This window comes from Pipistrellus kuhlii, unplaced genomic scaffold, assembly GCF_014108245.1.
Source record: "Pipistrellus kuhlii isolate mPipKuh1 unplaced genomic scaffold, mPipKuh1.p scaffold_m20_p_13, whole genome shotgun sequence".
Lineage (NCBI taxonomy): Eukaryota > Metazoa > Chordata > Mammalia > Chiroptera > Vespertilionidae > Pipistrellus > Pipistrellus kuhlii.
In genome coordinates this window covers 46,877,906-46,896,246 of record NW_023425438.1, presented here as the reverse complement: position 1 = coordinate 46,896,246, position 18,341 = coordinate 46,877,906, and the positions used below count along the sequence as shown (strand labels likewise).

At 63.4% G+C, this 18,341-nt stretch overlaps 1 protein-coding gene across 2 annotated transcripts in view; it reads right to left on the bottom strand.

Moving 5' to 3' along the window:
* ATOH8 (atonal bHLH transcription factor 8) overlaps window positions 1–18,126 on the bottom strand; it is a 33,296-nt gene extending 15,170 nt beyond the window's left edge. Inside the window, exons 1-2 of one of the 2 annotated variants that reach the window (XM_036435902.2) lie at window positions 16,819–18,126; window positions 9,110–9,301 (exon numbers count right to left, since the gene is read on the bottom strand). In XM_036435902.2, the coding sequence (XP_036291795.1) occupies window positions 9,110–9,301; window positions 16,819–17,562 (936 nt within the window). In that variant the 5' untranslated portion in view covers window positions 17,563–18,126. The remainder of the gene's footprint in view (window positions 1–9,109; window positions 9,302–16,818) is intronic. The other variant, XM_036435904.2, reaches the window with a different exon arrangement.
* Window positions 18,127–18,341: the final 215 nt, after the last annotated feature.

Here is an 18,341-nt window from a genome sequence, read left to right as displayed (position 1 = left end):
TCCCACTGCTGGTCCCCCAGCCGCCAGCCCAGCCGCAGCACCCCATGGGCCCCCAACAGCCTACCGGGGACCGCTCCCAGGAGGTGCCCGGATCCAGGCAAACATCTCCCACAAGCTTTGGCAGTGGTGGCAGCCAGTTCTTTAAAAAGGTTCCGTGTCATTCTGCAATCAGCCGGGCGACCCAGGACCTGGGGTGTGTGTATTAATACCACCGTTCTCCCAGTGCGCCCCGTGTTCTCTCTGATGAGCCCATGGGGGGCTCTCCCTGCTGTCTCGGCCCCCCCCACACACACACGGACGCTGTTCGCATCTGTGTGCTCAGTGCCTGGCGGTGCTCACTTTCTGCTGAACACGCTGACGGCCTGGGCCCTGCCCACGCTGTGTCCTCCCAGGCCCCTCGTCCTCTCCTGTCCCCTCGAGCTGAGGTTTTACAAACACAGTCACTTCCAACCATCCCCGGTTTTCACAGCTTTGAGAAGGAAAAAAAAAAAAAAAAAGAAAGAAAGAAAGAAAGAGCCGGGACTGGTTTGGCTCAATGGATAGAGCGTCGGCTTGGGGACTGAAGGGCCCCGGGTTCGATTCCGGTCAAGGGCATCTACCTTGGTTGCGGGTATATCCCCAGTAGGGGGTGTGCAAGAGGCAGCTGATCGATGACTCTCTCTCATTGATGTTTCTAACTCTCTATCTCTCTCCCTTCCTCTCTGTACAAAAATCAATAAAATATATTTAAAAAAAAAAAAAAAAGAAAGAAAGAAAAAGAAAAGTTCAGCAGCAGCAGCACCCAGGGTAACTAATTAGGAGGCCTCGGGGCACCTCGGCGGGGAGATGGGGAGTCACGGTGGTGTAAGAGGAGGAAGAAACAACGTGAAAAGGAAAACACGGGGAAGCAAAATAGAAACCAGAGATAAAACGTCCAGAGAAAACAGCGGCGCCTGAGAAACAGGCGTGCCAGCCGCCAGCTTTTACGGCGTCCAGCCCTGCTATTCATGAGCGAGTTTCCTCTCACAAAGGGCCTTTTGCACGGCTCTCCCGCTGCCTCCAGACCAGCTGCTCGCGCCGTTGTATCCTGAGTGATGATGAGGCTCTGAAAGGGTGTTTTGGGAACAGATGGCCAGGGGAGAGCTGGGGAATGCGCCAGCGGAGGGCTGGGCGGGCTGCCAAGGCCTGCGGTGGCTGAGTGCTTGGGCTTCCAGCTCGCGTGCTTTCCCTGCCCTCTGCCCTCCGTGGCGCCAGCAGGCCTTCCCAGCGAGAGCTCGGAACATCTGGAGTCTGGGGCTGCCAGGAGGGGGGGCGGCCGCGGCGGCGGCGGGCGGGGGACCCTCTGTTCCAGCGGAGCTCCCATGGACTCACCACCGGCCCGCCTCGCAGCTCAGCTAATCAAAACCACCGCGCCCGAATGGGAACCAGGCGCGCTCCCAGCTGCAGCCGGAGGCCGCCAGGCGGCTTAACCCGGTGTCAGGCCTCGCCGGCCGCACGGCGGGGCCGGTGACACCCCCGGCCCACCCCACCCCGTACCACCCCCAGAGCCACCGCCCGTGGGGTACTGGCCCCCCGGCCCTGAGGCGGCCTCCGCGTGCTGCAGCCGCTGCTCACATACACCGCGGCTCCGGCGAGGCCCACACCGGCCTCTGCCGGGCGCCACCTGGGCGAGGCCACCTGGGGGGCCGGGTGTCCGCCTCAGGGCGGGGGGGCCGCCTCAGGGCGGGGGGGCCGCCTCAGGGCCGAGGGGGGGGGCCGCCTCAGGGCGGGGGGAGGGCCACCTCAGGGCCAGGGGGGGGCCGCCTCAGGGCCGGGGGGACGCCTCAGGGTGGGGGGGGACGCCTCAGGGCCAGGGGGGGGGCCGCCTCAGGGCGGGGGGGGGCCGCCTCAGGGCGGGGGGGGGGCCGCCTCAGGGCCGGGGGGTGGGCTGCCACAGGGCGGGGGGGGGCCGCCTCAGGGCCGGGGGGGGCGCCTCAGGGCGGGGGGGGGCCGCCTCAGGGCCGGGGGGTGGGCTGCCACAGGGCGGGGGGGGGCCGCCTCAGGGCCGGGGGGTGGGCTGCCACAGGGCGGGGGGGGGGCCGCCTCAGGGCAGGGGGGGCCGCCTCAGGGCTGGGGGGTGGGGGGCCACCTCAGGGCGGGGTGGGGGGCTCTCAGGGCCGGGGGGGGGGCCGCCTCAGGGCAGGGGGGCCGCCTCAGGGCGGGGGGGCCGCCTCAGGCAGGGGGGCCGCCTCAGGGCGGGGGGGCCGCCTCAGGGCGGGGGGGCCGCCTCAGGGCGGGGGGGCCGCCTCAGGGCGGGGGGGCCGCCTCAGGGCCGGGGGGGGCCGCCTCAGGGCGGGGGGCGCCTCAGGGCAGGGGGGGGCCGCCTCAGGGCGGGGGGGGCCGCCTCAGGGCCGGGGGGGGCCGCCTCAGGGCCGGGGGGGCCGCCTCAGGGCGGGGGGGGGGAAGGCCGCCTCAGGGCCGGGGAGGGCGCCTCAGGGCTGGGGAGGGCCGCCTCAGGGCGGGGGGACGCCTAGGGCGGGGGGACGCCTCAGGGCGGGGGGGGCCGCCTCGGGGCGGGGGGGGCCGCCTCAGGGCCGAGGGGCGGCCTCAGGGCCGGGGGCCGCCTGAGGGCTGGACTGGCCTCGGGAGCTGAAGAGCTCAGGCTTTGGAACCAGGAGACAGACTTGTCACAGCTCCACCACTTCTAGCCACGGGGCCTTGGGCAAGAGCCTTTCTCTCAGCCTCGGTTTCCCCCTGTGCTACGGGGTGCTATGGAGATGGGTCCTTACCACACAGCCAGTGTGATGGGAGGGGGTACGATCTGTCTATTAGCATTATTTCTGCGTGAAGCCAATGCTGTGCATGTTCTCTCGCTGTGAGTCCGTGAACTTCAGAAGCCGAGGGATTTCTGGTTTGGCTGCACGCTTCCCCCCTTTAAGGTGCAGGAGCCGGGGTTCGGCCCAACGTGCTGACGAGGGACGGACCCCCGCCCAGAACTGCTGGCCCTCACCTGCATTCTGGCTGCTCAGTCACTCACCCAGCCCTGGGGGCTGCCCTTTTCTGAGAAGTCCCCTCCTGGGGCTCCACAGAGCGCTATCTGGTAGCCGTACATCCGTGAGACCTCCTTTCTGGCACTCACAGAAAGCGCCAGCCCTTTCTCATGAGGGAGGGATCTTGTTTAGTCCTGCCAGCCAAGGCGGCACAGAAAGCGTAGGCTCTCCCGTGAGGGGTGAGAGGAAGGGGGTCAGAGAGGTCAGGTGGCATGCCCAAGGACACACCGCTAGGAAGTGCCACGATCGGGACTCAAATGCAGGTCCCTAGCCCCCAAACCCCACAGGGCACCCACTTCGCGGTCTCAGCGAGGGTCTCCCCGCTGTGTGCCTGACGTTAAACAGCAGCACCGCAGGGAGCGGAGAACCACAGTGTTCTCTCCACCTGACCCCCAGCTACACAGACCTCTTCCTCCAGGTCCTGGGAGGCAGGGAACAGCCTCTGCGGGGGCTTCTGGGGGGGGGGGGCGCCCCGCTCAACAGAGGGTCTCCCAGGGACTCTCTGATGAGTCTGCATCCCAAAGGCTGATCAGTTAGAGCTTTAAAGGGGGCTCCCATGTCCGCTGATGGTTAGTTCTTATTCACTATGAGAGGCCCGATGCACAGAATGTGTGCAAGGGGCTTGGCCCCCGGCTGCCTCTGCCTCGTGGGCCCCCCCCAACCCCACCCCGCGCCCACCGTGGCAGCTGCCTCAGCCCTCGCAGCCCCGGCTTCATCCAGAAGGTGGTTCGGAAGGACATTGGTCTAATTAGCATATTATGCTTTTATTATTACAGATGCCCGAGACCCCACGTTTCCATTCGTACACAGCACGTTAGGGATCTGTGAGTCCATGTCAGGAGGGGAGCGACTTGAAAAGAGGAGAGAGGAGGGGGGTGAAAACAACATGAAAGGGGAGAGGAAAGCATGGCCCCCGCTCCGCCCCCTCCGCCCCCTCCGTGGGACCGGCCCCCCGGGGGGCGTCTGAGGGCCGCGGGAAGCAAGCGCGCTGAGCTCACCTGGGAGGCCCCCCGCCCGAGATCCCGCCCGCCAGTCCCCGCCAGGCTGGTGGGCTCACGGTGTCAAATTGAGAGGAGAAACAGCAGCTGAGAGAGCACTCCGTGTTAGAGCAAACAGCTGGTGACAAACGTCTGTGTAATTGGAATGCCAGAAAAAATAAACTGCATCCATTTTTATGACAAGAAGGAGATTTGATGGTGATTTCCCACCTCCCACCCCCCGTTTTCCCAGCATCGATGCACTCTGTGGGCTCTGAAAGCAAATGGTATTTAACCCCGTAGCTTGGCCGGCGAACTGGGAAACACAGCCTCCTCTCACCCAGCGCACTTCCACGGGGGCGGTGAGAGCCGGACACCCCTCTCCCGGGGGGCCCTGGGCCAGTTCCCGGGCCCGCGCCTGGCGGGGGGGCCACGCCGGCACCGAGGCTGCAGGGCTGTGGCGGGGGGAGTCCGGGGGGAGTGTCGAAAGCAGGAAGCGCCACGCCTGGCACGGAACCCAGGCTGAGGGCACCAGGGGAGCTCAGCGCTCTGGGGCGCGGCACTGGGGTCTCCACAGTCTCGGCGGGGACTTTGCTGTCCTGTGACCAGGGGAGGGACACGTTTCGTCATGTGGGCCGCAAAAGGGGCTGCGGAGACCTCAGCTCAGAGGCCTACCTGGGAAGGGCCTTAGAAATCACTTCCAGCAGCAGCTCACCGGACAGAAGGGAAGACTGAGGCCCCAGTGAGGTGACTATGTGCACGGCAGGGGGGGCGGAGCCGGGACGGGGGTGCTGGGGGCACAAGAGGCCCTGCACACGGAGGGTGGGTGCTCTGGAGACTCCGCTCGCACACTCAGGGGCTCGGCCACCCAGACAGTAAGCAGCCCTTTGGAACACGAGCTCCACACAGCCTGCCACCTCAGCTTGATCCCAGGCCTGAAGCTAAGACGTCAGCACCTGAGAGATTCTGCCCAAAGGGGCCAGGCCAGGCTCACGTGTGCCCCCAGCACGAAGGGCCTCCCCGCCCAGAGGTCAGCAGGAAGAGAAAGGCGGGAGCAGCAGGAGCAGCGGGAGCAGAGGGAGCAGCGGGAGCAGAGGGAGCAGAGGGAGCAGAGGGAGCAGAGGGAGCAGAGGGAGCAGAGGGAGCAGCGGGAGCAGAGGGAGCAGAGGGAGCAGCGGGAGCAGAGGGAGCAGCGGGAGCAGAGGGAGCAGAGGGAGCAGCGGGAGCAGCGGGAGCAGAGGGAGCAGCAGGAGCTGCCCGGCATCAGGCTCTCTGGCTCCCAGTCGCCTGCGTGAGGAGCATCCTTAGGCCCCGCAGAGCCAGCCTTCCCCGAGGAGCCAGCCTTCCGGCTCCAGTCACATGGCCCGGGGACCCTGATCACTGCCCGGGCCTCTGCCCAAGCCCTTCATTCAAGGTATCGGGGTTCCTCTTCTCTCCCCACATCTCCAACCTGGGCCTGAGAGCAGCTTGAGTGCAGGAACTTACTGGCCTAAACTATGCCATCCATGCTGGTAGCTGTCGTTGTTAATGCTCAGTGGCTTAACATGGCTGGAAGGGGTGCCCTGGATTGCTGGGAGAGACTGAGGGAGATAGACAGAGGAGCATCACTGTGAGAAAGAAGCATCAATAGGCTGCCTCCCCCCGGCTCCTGGACCCAGGATCAAAGGCGAAACCTGGGTATGTGCTCTGACCAGGAACTGAACCCGCCACCTTCTGGTGCATGGGACAATGCTCTGGCCACTAAGTCACACAGGCCAGGACCCCTCCTCTCTGTCTCCTCTTCCTACTTCCTCCTTTCCCTCACCACCTCTCCCCTCACCCCTCCTTCTCTTCCTCCTCCTCCTCCTTTTCCTCCTCCTTTTCTGTCCTCCCCCTGCTACTCTTCCTCATCTTCCTCCTCCTCTTCTTCCTCTCCTCCTCCTCCTTCTCCTCCTCCTTTTCCCTCCTCCTCCTCCTCCTTTTCCCTCCTCCTCCTGCTACTATTCCTCCTCCCCTCCTCTTCCTCCCCTCCTCCTCCTCCTCTCTTTCTCTTCCTCTCCTCCTCCCTCCTCTTCCTCCTCCTCCTTCTCCTCCTCCTTCTCTTCTTCCTCAGCTCCCAGGAGTTGCTGCTTTAAAAACAGGAGCTGCAAAACCATGGCCCAGAGCCAGGTGCTTAAAGTGCATTATCTCCGGACGAATGGCAGCCGGAGTCAGAGCTGAGCTCTCCAGGGCCTTCCACTCCTCCCGCCTGTCTCTCCGCTGGGCGGCCTCTGACACGGGCCTCTGCACTGCTGGGCTCCCACACGGGGCTCCTGCCCCCAAAAGCACATCCTGGAGGACTCACCGACCCCGTAGGAAAGGTCTGGGTGGGTAAAAGGACGCGCCTGCGGCTCAGGGCGAGCCGGGTTCACTTTAAATCCCGTTCTTAACACAGGACTGGAGGGACCGCAGGGGACCTGAGCCAACCTCCCCCGAGGCAGCCTGAGAGGACGGCCCCGCCTTCTGGGCGCAGTGGCTGGAGGGAGCGTCCCCGAGTGGGACAGCTCAGGTCTCCACCACCCGCCTCAGCGGTCATCCCCGTCCGCTGCCATTCATCCAGGACTCTGTTTGAGCCCATCGCGTACACCGACACGTCTTCCAGTTTCTTCCTAGCTTTGCTTTCGTTCTCCCTCATGAGGATGTAAGCCAGGCCCCTTCCCATGTCCAAGCCCTCAGTGGCTGCAGGGGAGGGGGGAACAGGGGCTTGATCTGAGCCCCAAACCCATGCCCTCTGTCTACGGGGACTCTGGAGGGTAATGCCCACTGTGCCCACCACAGTGCCCACGTGCTCAGCATAGAATTCCCCAGTGTGCAACTTGTAGGTGCTCAAATAACACTGAATGAATGAACGAATGAATGAGTGAATCTCTAGAGACGCCATACCCCTTGGTGTGGTTAACAAAACAGAGGCCTACTCCAGCCACTCAGGTCCCCTGGGCAGGTCACTGGAGACTGCCCCTGAGGACACCTCGGAACTCACACCTGCACGGGGACAGATTCGCAGGAAGGCATGGCAGCAGGAGTGGGTAGTCCTGTGAGCCCCAACCTGCTGGGACAGAATGCGGGGCCTGAGAGGCCCTAGGAGGTCCCACAGCGCCGGGTCCTGTCCTGTCCTGTCCTCCCATCTAGGTCCTCCTGGCAGCGGTGTCTGCCCAGGCCCAGCACCTGGGAGACGGCAGCCCAGGACAGCCGGCCTGGTGGGAGGGTGAAGCAGATGGCGCGCTGCCCAGTGCCCTTCAGGGGTGAGGCACGATCTCCTCTTGGAGAGTCAGACCGGACAGGGCCTTAGAGATCGCTGACGATTACCCATCCCTGTTCCTGTTTATCGACAAGGAAACTGAGGCTCAAAGGGTGAAGAAGTGGGTCTAAGAGGACACCACCGGCAGCGGGCAAGCCAGGACATTGAAATCAGGGCTGCTGATGCTCTTAACCACCATCTCCCACCTCAGTCTCCCAATCCGGGCAACGGGGAGGTTGGACCCGATGGCCTTTAACGTGGCTTAGATTTGAAGTGATTTCAGGGGAAACCAAAAGCATCTTCACCCTCACTCTCCCTTCGCCCCTCCCCTCCCAGTGCTGGCCTCCTCCCCAGCCCAGGACACGGCTCCAATCTAGGAACAGGGAAGGGAGGGGCTGTGAGGGGAGGAACTGGGAGTGGAGGGAGGGGAACAGGAGCAGAGATGGAGAAAAGATGCCTGCCCACGTTGTCCCTCCCGCCCTCCGGCCTGGCGAGTGCCAGGGGAGGTTCACAGACAGTTTACAAACCGCCTCTGTCCCAGGGCGATGCACAGAGCCATCCATCACGCCCTTCACGTCCCCGCACAGGGGGAGGCCGCCCTGGGAGCAGCCTCGCCACCGGCACTTCCGCTCTCACCCACTTGATGAAGATTTCCTCTAATTGGTCCGTGTTAATCACTCCCAGGAATGCAACGTGCAATTACCACAGCGGCGAGCAGCGAGGCTGGCCGAGAGGAGGCCCTCCCCGTGTAGGCAGGAGGGTCCACGGGGGCCCCTAGCTTGGGGCCCAGGGCCCTCTGGGAAACCCGGAGGACCCCCCAGGGAGGACTGCTGGGAAGGGGGAGGGGAGGGATGGTCAGGGGGAGGGGGAGGGCAGGCCAGGAAGGAAGGGACCATGGAGGGTGCCCGTTACAGCTCCCCACCCTCCTCACGGATGCAGACTCTCCCTCTAGCCTCGCGGGAACAGAGTCCGGACGGTTTCCATAAACCTTGCTTGGCACGGCCTGGCCCTGGCCCTGGCCCCCAACTGGAAATGCTGGGAGCACGGGCCATCTGGGAACCACAGCTATGCCCAACACCTTTCCTCCAGCACACGTTTCTCCAAACACCAGGCTTTGTGCAGGCTGTTCCCTTCGCCTCATCCGCCTGGTGGCCTCCTGGCTGTCCTGCTGGTCCCAGCTCAAACACACTGCCACTAAGCTGCCCTTCCAACCTCCCGTGGGCAGGAGAGGTACCTGTCCCTCCTCCGCCTGGCCTTCCACAGCCGCCAGCACCGGCCTCACCGCACGGCCCTGCCCTGCCCGGCCGGAGGGTCTAACCATCCTGGGAGGTGCGTAGGGACTGGGACCATCTGTTTATCGTCGTTATGGTCCTGCCCAGCATACTCCAACTGGGGCTCAGCAAATCCCTCCAGAGTGAGTGAGTGAGAGAGGGAATGAGCATTATCTCCCTTCATGCACAGCCTCAGAGGACCCCCAGGCCAAGTCCGTTTCCTAAAACATGCCCACGGGTTCTCGGGGCTCGCCTCTGCTCAGGGGGTCCCATCCTGATGCAGCTTCCACATGGGGAACCAGCACCGAGCGCAGAGGCTGGAAAGGGCTTCGGAGACAAATCGCCCTCGTTTCTAAGCAGACGCAGACCCAGAGGCCGGGGTGGCTGTCCAAGGTCCCCAGCAGCCCATCACCAGGAGCGGGGCCACGTGCTAATCCCAGGGCCGTGAGGCGCTCTGGAGCTGGGCCGACCCCAGCAGAGCTCCCAGAAGCGGCTCTCACCGGCCCTTTGGGAGCCTGGGTGAGCACGGGCACCCCAAGCTCCTGTCCCCCCACCCTTAGCCTCTCCCAGAGGCGGCTGCGGAGCCGTGGCACGTACCTTGCGCTTCTTGGCCCGCCCCTCGGCCTGCAGGGTGCGGGTACAGCGCTGCACACACTCGGAGAAGCTGAGGTTGCTGCGGTCGGCGCTGTAGTCGAGGTCGGCCAGCCGGGCCAGGGACAGGATGTAGTTGCAGGCGATCCTCAGGATGGCCAGTTTGGAGAGCTTCTGCCCGTACGAGTAACACGGCACCTGGTGGGCGAGAAGGCGTCAGGAGGAGCCGCCGGGGCCCCTGCAGAGCATGACCCCGTGGGGCAGCCGGCCAGGCAGGCCTGGGGCCGCTCACAGCAGCATCGGCACCGCCTGCGAGGGACGGCTGGACGGTGGCGGCGGCCCGCCTCAGCCATCGGCCCGGGTTTCAGTCCCCGTTCTGAGCACCCGCACACACGTCTCCGCTCATCCACTCACAGACCCGGGGAAGTGTACACACCTGAGAGCCGGTCTGAATGAAGCACAGCGTGTTCCCGCCTCTGTCCCAACCTCCCCGAGAGGGATCTCTCCGAGAGAACAGACATTTCTGATCGGCTCTGATATTCCTCCCATTCGTTCGTTCTTCATTCATTCATTCATTCATTCATTCCCTGAGGCTGGCTTTGCTTGGCGCTTGAGGTTCTGACAATGAAGAACGTGATTCCTACCTCCAAAACAGAGTCAGGGACTGCGGGAACGTATGAGAAGGAAACGTGACAGACAGGGCTCAGCGGGGGGGAGGGCACACACACACACACGGTGGGCTTTCTTTTCCTTTTCTCCTTTTCCCTGTGCCCGCTGAACCTGAGACGCCGCTGGGCATACAACACGCGCATAATAAACACCTACAGCCCCAAGCAGACTTGGCACATGTGCCAGTGACTCACCACCAACCAGACACTCACCAATGGCAGCGGCCTGTGTGCCAGGGGAAGGGAGGGGGCCTCTAATTTTTGGACACTGTCACCAGCAGTTGGGCTGCATGTGCAGACACCTTGGAGGCCTGCAGCAGGGCCTGTGCTGTAATGTGGGAAGGTCACCACGAGTCGCCAGACGGGGCGCATCATCAGAGCCAGGAGGCTTCCTTTACCTGGGCGGCCCCCGAGCTCGCCCAGCCACCCAGGCTCCGGGTTTCCTCCCCTCTCTGGGCTCCAGGATCTGTACGCAACACATCTATCTGCCCCTGGTATCTGGTCCCGATAGCCTCATCCCAAGGCACATCCATTCAACAGGTATTTAGTGAGCACACACACACCCCCACGCCAGCTCCTGTTGTGGGTCGGTGGATCTCTGCCGGGGACAGCTGTGTCCCTCGGGGGACAGTGAGCAATGCCTGCAGACATTCTTGATTGTCACTGCAGGGGAGCAGGAGGGGGGGGGGTGCTACCGGCCTGCCGTGGGTAGAGGCTAATCACCTTGCCCTGCACAGGATCCTACGTTGCCCCCACAGCAAGGAGCTACCAGGCCCAAATGTCAGCAGTGCTGACGTGAGAGACCCTGTTCTAGACCCTGGGGATAAAGCATCAACAAGATGGGCACCTCAGAGGGGGACCCTGAATGTAACATCCACTCTGATCTCACTTTAAACCTCACTTTGTCCAGGAGCTTTCTCAGACTGCCCACCTCCCCCCAACCATGAGGCTGAAGGTAGGGTGGAGAGGGGGTGCACCTGCCCTTGATAGTGCTCTAATAGCACCCCATCTGTCCTTCACTCCCTCACTCCCCCTAATTTAATGATCAGGCCCCTGTCTGCAGAGCCCAGCCCAGGTCCTGCCCGGCACAGGCACCTGAAGGGGGGTCTGGGAATGAGAAAATGAATGAGCTGCCTCCATATTCACCAGGTGTCTCCAGGTGTATAGAGCTGGGGTCCCAAACCTTCCCTCATGCTGGCGATGAGGTCTTAGCTGTTAGGCCTAGAGCTTATGCACACAGACCTCTGGTTCAACTCCTGGCTCTCGCTCTTCCTTGCTAGGGGGCCCTGGGCGAGTGGCAGAATCTCTCTGAGCTTTGGTGTCCTCGCCACCTTGCTAGCAGGACTGGCCTCACAGCCTGGTGGGGAGTCCATGCGATGGCACAGGCACTGTCCAGAGGAGGGCGGGATACAGCTCAGCGGAACAGCGCGGTCTCCGAAGAGAGGCTGCAGAGGGGCGAGAGGCAGGAGGCCTGCAGCCAGGACACAGCACCCGCTTGTCCCCCACCCCCTGGGGGTCCTGAGACGCCCCCACACCAGAAGCAAGGCTCACTGTCACTTTTTTTTTTTTTAATATATATTTTATTGATTTTTTTTTTTACAGAGAGGAAGGGAGAGAGAGAGCTAGAAACGTCGATGAGAGAGTAACATCAACCAGCTGCCTCTTGCACACCCCCTACCGGGGATGTGCCCGCAACAAAGGTACATGCCCTTGACCGGAATCGAACCTGGGACCCTTCAGTCCGCAGACCGATGCTCTACCACTGAGCCAAACCGGTTTCGGCTCACTGTCACCTTTAAAAAGGCTCCAGCAGCCGAGGAGTCGCCCCTCACCAGACTAGGAAACCCGGGGAGGGGCAGGGAGGTGACAGAGAGCGCGCCAACTCCCATGCATTTCCCCTTCCGACCTCCCACTCCCAGCCCGGCCGCGCTCCAAACCCATCCAAGAAAAGCCGGCAGAACAATGCACTTTGCCTGTTCCCGACCAGAGGCCAGAGAATCCTGCTTTATCAACACGAACAAATAAACAGGTCCGTGGGACAGGCCTGCAAGGCCCGAGACAGGGCAGGCACCCGGGGGGGGGGGGGGGGGGTGCCCGCCCCGCGGCCCTGGACACAGGTCTGTGACACAGGCCCGCGCGCTGTGTCCACCGGAGGCCTCGCCGGGAGTGATTCAGCTTGGTGAGCCCTTGGCCCTTGGACAGCTGGCCGCCCTGCCAGTTGGGAGCAGGGATCTCGGGAGGGCTCTGCACACGGGATCCAGGGCGACTGCGCGAATACAGGGCAGCAGATAAGGTCAAGGCCGGCCTAGGGGTGGCTGTGCCAGGTTCGGGGCCAGGCCTGTCTCAGATGTGCCACTCTGTCCCACTGCTTCTGCCAAAGTCCACGGCCAACAGGAAAACTACCTGTTGAGCTCTGGTGGCGTAGCTGGCACTGAGGGAGCTATTGATAAGGGGTTTTTATCCCACTTAAAACCTTCCTCCCAGCCCGAGCTGGTCTGGCTCCGTGGATAGAGCGTTGGCCCATGGACTGAAGGGTTGCAGGTTCGATTCCAGTTGAGGGCACATACTACCTCAGGTGCAGGCTCCATCCCGGGTACATGCAGGAGACAACCAATCAATGTGCCAATGTTTCTCCCTCTTTGTCTCCCCTCACCCTCTCTAAAACTCAATGGAAACATATCCTCAAAATTAACAAAAACAAAACTTTAAAAATAAATAAACAAATAATGCCCCCCCCCAAAAAAAAATATTTTCCCATCTGCACTGAAGGAAGCAGAGGGGTGACATATTGGGCCCAGGTCACACGGCTAAGACCTGGTTGGAACCACACGCTTGTCTGGTGCCCAAGGAAGGCACATGGCCACCAGGTTCTCCCGGCTCCCACCACCAGAGAAGGCCATCTATGGGACACCAAAGGCAACTTCTGGCCACATCCCTGCCCGAGGGGGAACGAGGGGAAGGACATGCTCCTCAGCCCACCAGGCTAATTCCAGGTCCTCTGGTGCCTGATCTGCAGGATGAAGCACCTGGGCCCTGACAGCCCAGCCCGGAGGCGCCCCAGCCCGGCAGCGACTGCAGAATGAGAGCCAATGGCAGGTTCTAGTTCTGGGAGGTCAAGGTCGTGAGGAAGAGCTGGGCTGACTGCCGGGCACTTACCAGCAGTGTGACTCAGAGCCAGTGCCTCCGTTTCCTCATCTGTAGAGGGGGGCTGGCAACCTCTGCCTACCCTCCACACCCCCTTGGACCAGGCCACCCCTTGCTGTTTATGGTGTTCTCCTAAGGCGGGCAGAGCCGAGGATCCTGGCACAACCTACGTTCATCCCAAAACAGCCCCGACGGACAGAAAGCATCACTTCCGCTTTACAGGAGCACTGGCTAGTGGAGGACCCTTAGTGGTGGGAGATTTTTTGGGTTTGAACTCCCACCTTAGCTGGGCTTTTCCCAATGAGCTAGAAGGACCTGCTTGGAGGTTTGGACGGGCATCTACAGCATAAGGTGGGAAGGTGGGGAGGTCACCCTTCCAAGCTGCAGCCGGAGAGTGCTGGGCTGATCCCATGGGACCCCAGCCTTTGAGCATCCACAGTGAGTCCCAGTGCCCAGCTACCCGCCGCCTGCAGAGAGCCCCAGGGCAGTGTCTGCCCATTCTGGCCGGAGGACACAAGACAGAGGAGGCAGCAGGGTGTCTTGGCTCCAACTCCCGAGACTGCCCAACTTCCGGGAAAGTAACGGGACTGCCTTGTGCTCACTCCACAATAACTTTTCAGCTTCAGGAGAGCAAATTTGGGGGATTTCATGAGGTCCCATATGCCCTCAGAACATTCCACCTGCTCACCCCAAGCTGGAGCCTCTCCAAGCTCCAGGAAACAGAGAAAGTGAAAAGGGCACTGGCCTGGGCGCCTGACCTTAGGCAGGCTTGGCCCCTGGCCGTCCATGTGACCTTAGGCAGGTCCAGAACCTCAGGGGACCTCCGTTTCCTCACCGATAAAAGGGCACCGGAATACCTGCGACCTCAGAATGGAATCGCTGTGGGCAAAGGCGGGAGGTGCCACGGAGAAGTCAAGCCGAGAACCTACCCAATTCAGGAGGGGCCTGGAAGCCCGCTGGCCTCTGTGCCAGCTCCCGCCCACCCTTCCCCCAGCCCAAGACCCCCTCCTGGAAGCCCACCATGACTCCCGGCCCTACCGAGCTCCAACATGGCGCCCAGGACACAGCTTAACGCTGATTTCATTTGGAACCGCTGTCAGTTGAGTGCAGACTCCCTGACACAAAGCCCCTCTATACAGAGCGAGGTCCCTGTCAAGTTCTTCTGGAAAAGGTCCTTTAAAATCCCAACTTCCTGCACAGCAACGAGGCTAGACCCTGAGCATGTGAGTCTTAGAAATTAAGTCCTGGCCCCAGGGCCAGATAGGCCCAGGCACAAATCCCGCCCTTGCTTGACCTCTCTGTCAGTGTCCTGTCTGCAGCGGGGGAGGTAGCACAGCCGATGCCCAACCACAGGCCCAATGCAATGAGGCTCCGAAGCTGCCGCCCTGATGACTGTGGACATGGCTGGAGGGGTCTGACGCTGAGGGGTGCAGGGGTGGGGGCACCATCCCCTCAGCCCATCCTGGGCCACCCTGAGCCCTCTTGGTGAGGACCCCCGGGGAGCCTCTAGGAGCAGCAGAGGAGGGGGCCCAGGCCCCACCTACGTGGCACCTCCTTCATGAAGAGGCACCTCAGCAAGTCCTGAGGGCTGGTCACTGATGCCTCAGGCCTCTGCCTGCCATTCCTCCGCCAAGGCTGAGGGGCTTCCTCCTTTCGGGGGGCACAAGCAATCTGCACACGTGCCAGGTGCCCCAAGGGTAAGCACCGTCTGTGAGCCAGAAGGTTCTGCCCCGCCCCTCACCCACCCCGCAAGGCCAAGCTTCCCCTTGGAGCCCCTCCCACCTGGCCCTGGAGCAGCCCTGCACATGGGCCAGGCCCAGCTGTGCACACATGGCCTTCACATGAGGCGCGGGGAGGGCCCTCCTATGCAGCTGGGCCGGTGGCATGTGCGGAGGCCTGACCATCTGCCCTGCACACCCACCATCTTGGCCTCGCTGTCACGCACCCCCCAGACCCTAGGGCCGGGCCCCCATCCATCTGCACCGCGATGGCTGAGCAGCCAGTCCCGTGCCCCCTCCCTGGTGGAGTGGGATGGAGAGAAAACAGGATGGCTTCCTTGTGCCGAGGGCAGACAGCTCTTGGGCATTCAAGACTAAGGCGCAGAGCTGTCAAAAGCCTGGGCTCCGGAGTGACTCGCTGACGCCGATTCAAAGCCAGGCTCCACAATGACAGCGGCACACACTATGCGGGCTGCGGCCGCACCGTGCCACGGGGGCACCCGCACGCTGGAGCCCAGTGAGTGGCATGCCCAGGAGGCGTGCCCTGCAAAACCCGTGAGGCTCCCATCACCTGGCGTGAGCTCTCGGAACCACCGTCTCGCCACCTCCAAAACGGTTTCTTCCCTCTAAAAGGGGAGGCCAGCGGGAGAGAAAGGGCCCTGGACCTAAGTGCCAGCCCTGCCTGTGCCCTGCTACCCACCAGCTGTGCTGCTCTGGGCATGCGGCCTCCCCAATCTGGGAAGCAAGGTGAGCAGATGGGCAGCCTTCTGTTGTCCTTCTGTCCTGAGAGGTGGGAGTCATTCAGCGGCAGGCTACTGACTGACGGCAAGACGGAATGGTCACTGGGCCCACCGCCCAGGGTCCCACCTGGCATGTGGGTCAACAACCTGACCCCTCCATCTCAATTCACTGAGCAAACATCTTACCCAAATCCGTGCCTGACACCTTGGCTCAATAGTCATGGGGCTTCCTCCCGCCCCAGCAGTTCAATTCCCTTCCCATGATGGACACAGGCACCACTGCCCGCCCCACCCACAGAAGGAAGAGCAGAATGCGGTCCAAAAAGAGGATCATGTTTTCTGAACCGTTTTGTTGCTGGCGAAAGCCCAGAGAGGCTGAGTAACTTCCCTGGAATCACACAGGAAGTCAGCTGCTGAGCAAGAAAAAAACAAAAACAAAAAACCTGGCTACTCAAACCATCCACCCTTGCCCTTCCCCATTCCCTCCCTGAGCAGGTGGGAGCAGGGGGGTACCAACCACCTCTTCTTAGATTTCCTTTCTCTCTAAGATGAGAAGCCTAGAACCAGAGGGTAATCTTGTCTAAAAAGTGGAACTGTAAAACTGCCCTTCCCCCACCCATCCAATGCAAAAGACACTGGGGTGAGAGCGACCCCCACCAGCCCCAAACTGAGAAGTCCCTGACCTACCCAGACCTCGGCTCAGAAGGTCCCCAGCGAACCGGTCCCTCAGCAGAGCTGCCTCCTTCACCGGTGGAGGGGATCCCCTGGGAAGCCTCTCCCCAGCCAATTCTTAGAGGCCGCCCCTGGGGGGAGGGACCAGGCTTGTAGCCCGCGGCATTAAGGACACCAGGGCAAGGGGTGCAGAGCACAAAAGCAACCTGAGTGTAGGGGCACCCCTCCTGGGAGGTAGGGGCTGAAGAGGGAATGCGGAACCCTTCCATTCTGGCAATCCCAGGACTTCCCTTCCCACCCACCCACCCACCCACCGGGCAATCTTCCCCGACCCTCTCAACAGCCTGCAGAGGTCTTCTCCCCTTCCCCGGGAGACAGATTCCCACATTCCCCCTGTCCACTCCCCGCCGCTCCCAAGGAACCAGGAGACACACACTCGCTGTCATAAAAGTTAACTGCGAGCGCTGAAGTCTGAGCGCAGGCAGGTCACCACGCGGGGAGGGGCGGGCGGGGCGGGGACGACCAGAGCCTGCCTCAGGGGGCCCTTCACCCCCCATTTTGCAAACTGAGAAACGTCCCAACGCTGTAGCAAAGGTCCCTACTCCAGGAGGACCCGAACCTATCCGGGTCCTGGGGCCCTCCGCGCGGGGACAACTTGCCCCTCGCAAACACCCCTACCCCTCCCATCAGTCCCCCGGGCACTCACCCACCCACCCACCCGCTCGGGCACCCTGCCCCGGGCGCGGGGAGGGTGTGCGGCTGCGGGCCGGTACCTGCTTCCGCAGCGCCTCGAAGGCGGCGCTGATGGTGTGCACCCGCGTCCGCTCGCGGGCGTTCGCCAGGAGCCGCCGGGTCTGCTGCAGGGCTTTGATCTCCGAGGCGGCGGCCGTGGCTTCGCCGGGCCGTTTCCTAGGCGACGCGGAGGCATCCGGGTGGTGATTGTAAATGACGTGTGAGATTGACGAGTAGGAACTTTCCCCGGGGCGCGCGGGGGGCGCGGGGCGCGCGGAGGTCTCCGGGGGCGCGGGGGGCGCGGGAGGCAGGGGGCGGGCGGGCGGTGCGCACAGCAGGATGCGGGGCCGCAGGCCAGGCTCCCGGAAAGGCTGCACCTCGGGACCCCCAGGTACCTGGCCCTGGGGTGCTGGCGGCGGCGGCGTGGGGAGCCCCGGACCCACAGCGCCCAGGGAGAAGCCGCGTCTCCGCGCCTCCAGGACCTCCGGCGCCCGGGCGCCCCCGCGCTCCCCCGCCGCGTCCGGGCCTCCCCCGGAGGGAACGGCCGGCGCCACCGGGGCGGGCACCGGGGTCGGGACGGGCTGCAGCCGCGGGGTCCTGTCCCGCAGTCCGTGGGCGGCCGCGGCGCCCAGCTCGGGCACCTCCAAGTCCAGTCGGAAAGTTTTATAGCCGTTCGCGCGCCGCGCCGGCTCCTTGCCTTTGCGCTTGAGCTTCTTGAGGCCGTTCAGCTCCTTCACGCACACGGTCTTCCACGGCCCGTCCTCGAGGACCGGGAGGTGCTTCATGGCGCGGGCGGCGCGCGGGGCGAAGGCGCGGGGCTGCCCGGGGCGCGCCCGCCGCGCTCCTCTGCACGCGGCTCTGCCCGCTCTGCCGGCGGCCGGCGCTCCCGGCGCCGCGGAGGCTCGCGCTCTCCCTGCTCACCCCCGCCCCTCCCGCCCGCCCTCTCTCTCTCTCCTCTCTCCTCGCTCCTCTCTCTCTCTCTCCTCTCCCCGCTCCCCCGCGCGCGGGGCAGCTGCGCCGCCGGCTCCGCGAAGCTGCGGGCAGCCCGCTCCCGGGCGCTCAGAGCGTCCTCTGCAGCCGCGGCCGCGGGGCCAGCGTTTCTGGAGCGCGCCCGCCGCGCCCCATCTGTGTTTGTTTAGCCTCAGTTTACACAGAAGCCCGGTCCGCCAGATCAGTCAGCGCCGCCGCCCGGGGAGCAGGCAGCTCCCGCCGCCGCCGCCGCCGCCTCCCAGCCCGGCCGCCCGGCCGCGAGCGCCTTTAAAGAAACAGGAAGCATTTTTCAAAACAGCTGGGCTGCCGGCCGCCTCCTTTGTCCGCGTCCTCTCTGCCTCCCCCAGCCCCCACCCCTTCGGCCCGGAGCCGGCCTCCCCGGGCTCCCCCTGCCCGCCGCCTCCTCCACGTGGGAGCGCTGGGCGGTGGCAGAGGACGGGCAGCTCTCAGCAGGACTGCCCGAGCACGTGGTGTCGGGGCCGGCGGCCCTTCCCCAAATCAAAGCTGGGCCTTCTCCACCCTGTCCTTAGACTTCGACTTCTCCGGATGTAGCATCAAACTTATGCACCTAGCA